Consider the following 7,097-nt stretch of genomic DNA (forward strand, 5'->3'; position numbering starts at 1 on the left):
CAAATGTGGAGGAACTTATGGCAAGCACACTATATTTTCTTGCTGATTATGGCAATCTTTTCATAAACTAATAAGTATAAAAAAATACATTATTGATCGTTTATATAACTGCCACATCTAATTAAATTAAAAGTGTTCTGATTTTCATGGTGAAGAAAACCATGTAATCCATGTGCATGATGCAAAAATTACATTTATTGTGAAAAGCAATAACAAGAATATAATATAATTGTTAAATAACTTTAGAACTTTATATACAAACAATAAATAGTTTATTCTCCCATTTCAACATCTTGTATATCAAGATCGTCAAGCATTTCTTCTAATGTTATCCTAGGTACTGATGGATCATCCATATCATCTACATCCACTGGAATTGTTTTGTCCCGGAAAATATTTATATTTTGTCTCATTACAGGATCTTCTTCTAAGTCATCTAAAAATTCATGATAGTCCCTAGAAAAAAAAAATAATTTCAGGAAACCTTTAATTATTATTTACTAAAGTATTTAATAATAGATAATCCTATATATTCTTATCATCTGATTTATAGATTAGTTATAATCTGTTCACTCCAAAAAATATATCGCACGGTGTTATCTAAGCTAGTCTGCAACATTCTTCATAAAATTCTTTTTGTCAATTTACAGTATAAGAAGAAAGTCATTTTGACTATATAAATCTTACTTATAGTCAAAAAATTCAAGCATTGAATGCTGCAAAAATTCAATTTAGGATCAATCCTTGTATTAAAATAAATCCATACCGAGTCCTCCGAGTTACGTCATCAAATGGCTTTTACATTTTTAAAATCGGTACAGTCGCTTTTGACAAAACGTCGACAAAAAGTCAAAAATAGACTTATATACAAGCGAAATAACACACACAAATATAATTTTAAAAATTCGGTCCCATTCGATTCAGAATGACTTGAAACTTTGAGAAAATAAAATTGGCGAACCGGATTTTTTCGCGAAAACAAACTTCTCCCTCGGGATGAACAAAAGTTCAATGAAACTATTTAAACATCTTAAACAATAACATAACACAAATATACAGCTTGTTTAGAACAAATTGCAACTAATAAATTAGTAAAAATGTAACATTTAAGTAATGAAAATTTGTTAAAATAAATAAATGATATCATACATGTTGCCTGTATCTAGTTCAGTAATTTCCTGAGCTAAATGTTTAAGTTTCCACATTCTGGCCCTTTTTCTAGCAGATCTCTCACCATAATGCTTTTTGACTATAATGACATCAGGAACATTAGCTCGATCAAGTTTATCAAAACTCGAATTATTAACATTAGAATCTTGCAAATTGTAACTAAAAAGAATAAAAATAAATATAATAAGTTGTATTACTTAATATCTAATAAGAATACTATATATGCATATATTTGCACTTACGCTAGGACTGAATCTCCAGGCTTTAGTAAATGACCTAAATGAGTTCTTGTGTGTATATTATTATCGTTTATTCCAATTTCAGAAGCTTTCACAATCCAGGCATCTGCAAGGATATGCTTTGATGAAATGGCACCTTGCCCTGGAAAAGTTTTTCTGTCCTGTAAATAAATCAATTAAAAAAATTAATTACAATATTGAATTTGTTATGTTAGAATGAAATTAATGTAATCAAATTATTAGATTGGTTTTGAGATTTACATCTAATTTAGTTATCAATAAGACTGTTCACCATATAGGCCTCATTGAATAGTAATAACATAAAGATGCAATGAACTATTATATAAAATTATAAAATTATAATATTATAATATAATAATATATAATATTATGTTATATAATGATCTTATAAGTCCAATTTATAGAATAGAACTGATTTAACTCGTTTACTTTCCTAACTTTTTTTACAAAACATCTTTAAAGTCAATATGGTACATTTATCTTATAGTGTAATATTATATCTTATACTATAATATTATATCCAATTTATAATATAGAATTCAAAATAAATTAAAAAATATATTACATAACTGCTGGCATACCTTATCTGCAATAATTTCAATGTCCATAATAATATACTCTGTCAATTGTTTAGGATTACATATGCTATCAAAAGGTTGTCTCCAAAATACTGTACTAGAAACTTCAGCAACTAATCAGGAAAATAATGTTGAATATATTATAAATGTATTTTAATAAATAGAAAAATATTCCTAAAAACTTACTTTGAGCAGACATTGGATCAATCAAATGCAGAGTATTTGTTACTCTGTAAACTAAACATATTGGTGCAATACCACCAAGTTGTTGAGTTAGCTTTTTCGGTAGACATACAACACTGTCTTTGGAAATTGGTACAATATCCACAGAATACGTAAATTTATAATTGTAAATATTACTGTGAATGTCATGTGAAATTAATTTTTTAGAATGCTGATATTTGCAGGGTAGAACACAGTTCAAAAAGTCTACCATTTTTCTGGCATGACCCTCTGTAGCATAGTAGAAATCAAGACCATCTATCAAGAAAATATAATTTAGTAAAATTGAGATTAACAATAAAATATTTCCTACACTAAATATAATTCATGTGTGTGAAATGTCAGGTATATAACATTCATGTAACAATATTATTTAATGTATGCATTTTAAATATATGTTCGAAATAAATTTACTGAAATGAAGATTATCTTACCACTAATTGGTTTGATACCAAGTGTATTTTCGTGCGCTCTGTGTTTAAGTATCAATTGTTCCAAATAATAAAATGTTTTTTTATTTTCAGATTTCTGTCGGACTTGCACAGACGCTCTCCAATAATTTTGTGCTTCTGAGCGGTGGCAATCATCACACATATGATGATTAACAACATATTCAACAACAAAGACTTGCTGAAGCACTGTCCCACCCATTACTTCACCATGCACCGTAAGTTTTACCTACAACATCAGTTCAAAAATCTTAACTCAATATGAAATTACTGCTAATTCATTAAATTAATTTAAATACTGCCTATTTAGATATATATATATGTGAAAAAATTATATGTTTCATACTTTAGTATGTAACTTAATTTACTTTATAATGAAATAATAGCAAAATTGTTTACACATAGATATAAATTTATACATTTTTTTGGTTTTAATGTAACATATGCCTATTATTATGCATATTGATAAAAAATTAATTTTTACTAACTACCACAAATCATTTTTTTCAGAGTGTGAAAATTAATTATGTGAGAGAATATTTTTAAATAATATTCTACACATCAAAATTTTGAGGCAGCAAAACTACAAAATTAATATAATTTTTTAAGAATAGAACATACATGTGCAATAAATATTTATTGTTTTCAATATAATATATTACAATAAATTTGTACATTTTGGAGAACATCATGAAGCTACACAAGCCGCAAATAAACTAGGAAACCAATATAATGGTTCTTCACCTTGTAAATCTATCCAAGCTAAACCATGTCCAATTAAATACTCTAACACACTTTTACTACGAAGTTCGTCCCATCCTAGTTCTTTATTCAAAATACTGACGGACAAGTGGGCTTGTCCAATATCTGCTGCAACTCTTAAAGCTGCAGAGTGGTCCATGCTTAACTCACCAGGAACTGACCGAACTAAGTATCGACCTTTACTTAGTGGAATTACTGTGAAACCGTTGCCAAAAACCTTCAGTTTTTTAGATGCAGCTAATAAATCAGCACATGTGATTTCTTGATGCTTCTTACTTTGTCCTCTAGCTGCGATTAATTTGGATCTTAATTCTTCCAGGGTTATTAATCCACCATTTTTTTCTGCTGTTGCCATGCAAACTTCAACGACTTGAACAGCTAATTCGTAATAGAAATCTCCAACGCCTAGAACTGACCAGAAACCTTTTCCTGAAGCTAGAGGATCTACTCCTATTGATGCGCACATTTCTTGGAACTGTCGACGGAATTCGGCGTTCTTACGTATTTCATTTTTGTGCTTCATAGCAAATTCTTCCAGATTTTCACGGAATACTTCTAATTGACGGGTCATTATTTCGAATTGGTTGTCTTGGATTTCGGTACCTTTATCTTTATATTTTTCTGACTCATATTTTTGCTGGTGCACAGCTCCTATACCAGCGCGACGACGCATTTTTAGGTTATATTTGGCCGAATTTTTGTTAAATGTTATTTGTTGAAATTATTTTAACATCAATTAATTTTAGAGCGCGCATTGGAATTCACTACATATAAAATATAAATAATAATGGAAGCCAAGAGATTTATTTCCTAAACGTCATTTGATGGACCTGAAGTTAGATTTGTATGACCCATCTACACGTCGTAATTAAATTAATTCATATTTTTTAATAATTTTTTATCAAATTAAATTAACTATTTTTTATTCATTTCACGAAGTACAACACGTTTATAAATACGGAAAAATACAACCTGTTATAAGCAAAATACAAATTATGATCATATACGTCTTACTAAGGTCTTACTGAACTCACAGAAAATTTACAGAAATAAAACTAATTTTTTGTAACCAATCAACGAACATGATTTGTGATAAATAATGTTGAAAACTTATTAAAAAAATAATGGCAAGGAATAAATTATGTTTTAAATATTCACAACTTTTTTTTTAACGACCTTACTACAATCAGATTTATAAGCAATAACTATTGTTTCCTATTCAAAAACTATATTAACAATCATACAAAATTTTCAATAAAGGGTTTTAATTGGTAAAACTTTCACAAAGTAACTAATGATTGGAACCTAGAAAGAATATGAAAATGCACCCATAAAAATACTCTCGCACAATATTAAAAAATGCAATACACTAAATACATTTTTTGTTAAAAAAATTTTAAATTATAAAATATAGCAGCATTATTTTAAAAATGATCTTAATGTTGATATTAAGAGTTAAAACTTTCAGAGAATTTTGGAAGCATTTGAGCTCTTGGGAGCAAGAAAATTCAAAAATATCCATATTAAGGACCACCCTAATTATATATAAATATATATATATATATATATATATATATAATAGAAATAAATTGTAAAGAAAATGAATTATAAATATAAAACAATGAAGAATAACTTATCACTAAAAAATCACAAGTTTAGAAATATATACCTTAATTCTTTTAGAATGTGGCTCAGTCCAAACAAATCCTGCATCAACTAATTTTACACGATTTAATCCTTTCAATTTTTTAAGACACAATGAAAGCAGTTCCCTAGATTCTAATGCACAAGCAATCCATTCAGCTGGTGGATGTAAATATCTTTCACAACCACGGCAAAAATATAATGTGCACTGTTTAGGAATTCCTTCTGTAATATCAACTTGACCTCTTAAACATGCAACGCACATGTTTGCTGGATTCGGTTCAATGGCAACTCCACATTCGCAGCACAAACTGGGAAAAAAATCCCAAAAATAAGTGAATAAATATACATACATTTATATACATTTGAATGTAAATAAAAATGTATTAATTAAATTAATAAATATAATAAATTAATTATAAATAATTAAATATATTCAATTAGTTTAAAGAAAGTAAATGAAAATTGAACATATAAGAATAAGAACAAATCAGTCGAGAACATTGTTTAGTGAATAACATTCTGTTACTATTGGTGAGATCTTTATAATAAATTCATATAAATTATAAATCTTTATAATTAATTAAATTAGGGTACGAATTTTGTTTATACATGTGACAAATAGTCAAAAAAAAAGTAAAATTAAAGAGGAGATAGAATAAACAGCCGGAATGGTCACATAACTTAAATATTACTCAGAGCTTTTCATTTAAATTTAATTTGTGCATCTGATATGCATACAAAATAAATCAACAATTTTAACCAAAAATTGCAATAAAATGTTGTTTTAGGTTACTTTTCAATAATTTATTTAATATGCAAGATATTTGTTGAAACTCACATTTTTGTAGTAAGGTCATTGTTTAAATTTGTCGGGTCTATATTTTCCATTTTTATTAATTTTCCAACGTGCACGTGCAAAAAATGAATGAAAATGAAATTTGTAAACTACTTATATATCAAGGCATGAGTGCTGTCATCTTAATACATACTACTAAACTTGAATCAATTCATACGAATTTTGTAAATGAGTAAGATTATTTTGGCACGAAATAATTAATTATAAATATAATTTAAACAATTTTATGAAGCTTATTTCATATAAAAGGTAATGTGTTTTTACTTTTTCAAAATCATTTTATAAACATTTCGTAAAATATTTTTAATCTCAATCAGTCTTATTAAGCAGGACGATTTATCATATTATTTAATAATTCTTTCATTATTTATGAAAAATATTAGGGAAAAGCGTTAGAAATAATGAAAATATGCACATTTTTTTATTTTTTAAAATATATGGTTTTATATAATATTCACGTATTTATATAGACAAAACAATCACTCAAGACTATTGCTTCATTCCTACACACATATATAAGCAAGTATAATTCTTTGCATGTCAAATAAATTTATTTTTAAGTGAGTATTTTAGAAAATACAAATAAAATAGTATATTTTGTCAATAACAAATAATTTGCATTGATTTTGAAAATATATTATGTCAATTATAAAATTATTTGAATATGTCTAAGTAGTAATTTGATGTATAAAAATTTGCCATTTTATAAAGTGAGCAAAATTATGTAGGTATCACATGTCATTCAATTTCGGTATTGGTAAATATATATTTATATTTGAAGGAGTTATTAAAATATTATTTAAATTTGACTTGATGTAAATGACTAATAAGAGTTAAACTTTCACATTGAAATGCCAATTGTTTTTCCAACATATATTATATATTCAACAATAAATATAAACTCTTAAAATAGTAAATATTTTATTTATTTTTAATATTTATTATATCATAAAGATTATTACCAATTGAATTGATTTTCTTTCAATAAGGTGATATGGCTGGCAATAAACCAACAGCGAAAATAAAAGGTAATAAAGAAGAACGGATCAAGGGCAAGAAGAATGTTGACGTATATTCAAATTCCTGTGATGGCAGTTCATCAGGGAGCCCAAATCAATCAATGGATGATTTATCTATTTTACACAAATCTATA

The 7,097-nt window shown here is 26.7% G+C and overlaps 3 protein-coding genes across 3 annotated transcripts in view; 1 reads left to right on the forward strand and 2 right to left on the reverse strand.

Annotated features, from left to right (window-relative positions):
* Positions 1-187: 187 nt before the first annotated feature.
* On the reverse strand, positions 188-5,999 carry LOC113369823 (60S ribosomal export protein NMD3-like). The gene is made up of 8 exons (XM_026610400.1): positions 5,927-5,999; positions 5,111-5,396; positions 2,665-2,908; positions 2,195-2,488; positions 2,012-2,121; positions 1,413-1,570; positions 1,150-1,329; positions 188-456 (listed from the first exon to the last, which is right to left on the reverse strand). Exons 1-8 carry the CDS (start codon positions 5,974-5,976, stop codon positions 273-275), a joined length of 1,506 nt encoding a protein of 501 aa, XP_026466185.1. The 5' UTR covers positions 5,977-5,999; the 3' UTR covers positions 188-272.
* Positions 3,368-4,255, reverse strand: LOC113369824 (vacuolar-sorting protein SNF8-like). The gene has a single exon (XM_026610401.1). The coding sequence runs from the start codon at positions 4,112-4,114 to the stop codon at positions 3,368-3,370; it is 747 nt and encodes a 248-aa protein (XP_026466186.1). The 5' UTR covers positions 4,115-4,255.
* A 1,053-nt stretch (positions 6,000-7,052) lies between the features above and the next one.
* The window catches only part of LOC113371191, a 4,591-nt gene continuing 4,546 nt past the window's right edge, over positions 7,053-7,097 (forward strand). The window contains exon 1 of the mRNA XM_026611834.1: positions 7,053-7,097. This exon is cut by the window's right edge and continues 60 nt beyond it. Within this exon, the coding sequence (XP_026467619.1) occupies positions 7,065-7,097 (33 nt within the window). The 5' untranslated portion in view covers positions 7,053-7,064.

Source organism: Ctenocephalides felis, unplaced genomic scaffold (genome assembly GCF_003426905.1).
Source record: "Ctenocephalides felis isolate EL2017-DRISC unplaced genomic scaffold, ASM342690v1 CF-g0.4_SCAFFOLD_01492, whole genome shotgun sequence".
NCBI lineage: Eukaryota > Metazoa > Arthropoda > Insecta > Siphonaptera > Pulicidae > Ctenocephalides > Ctenocephalides felis.

Coding starts and splice junctions, on each gene's coding strand:
- LOC113369824 (XM_026610401.1), bottom strand. CDS start 4,114: ATGCGTCGTCGCGCTGGTATAGGAGCTGTGCACCAGCAAAAATATGAG.
- LOC113369823 (XM_026610400.1), bottom strand. CDS start 5,976: ATGGAAAATATAGACCCGACAAATTTAAACAATGACCTTACTACAAAA. Junction 5,397..5,926: donor AATGACCTTACTACAAAAAT/GTGAGTTTCAAC, acceptor TTTTTTTCCCAG/TTTGTGCTGCGAATGTGGAG. Junction 2,909..5,110: donor CACATTCTAAAAGAATTAAG/GTATATATTTCT, acceptor CTGATGTTGTAG/GTAAAACTTACGGTGCATGG.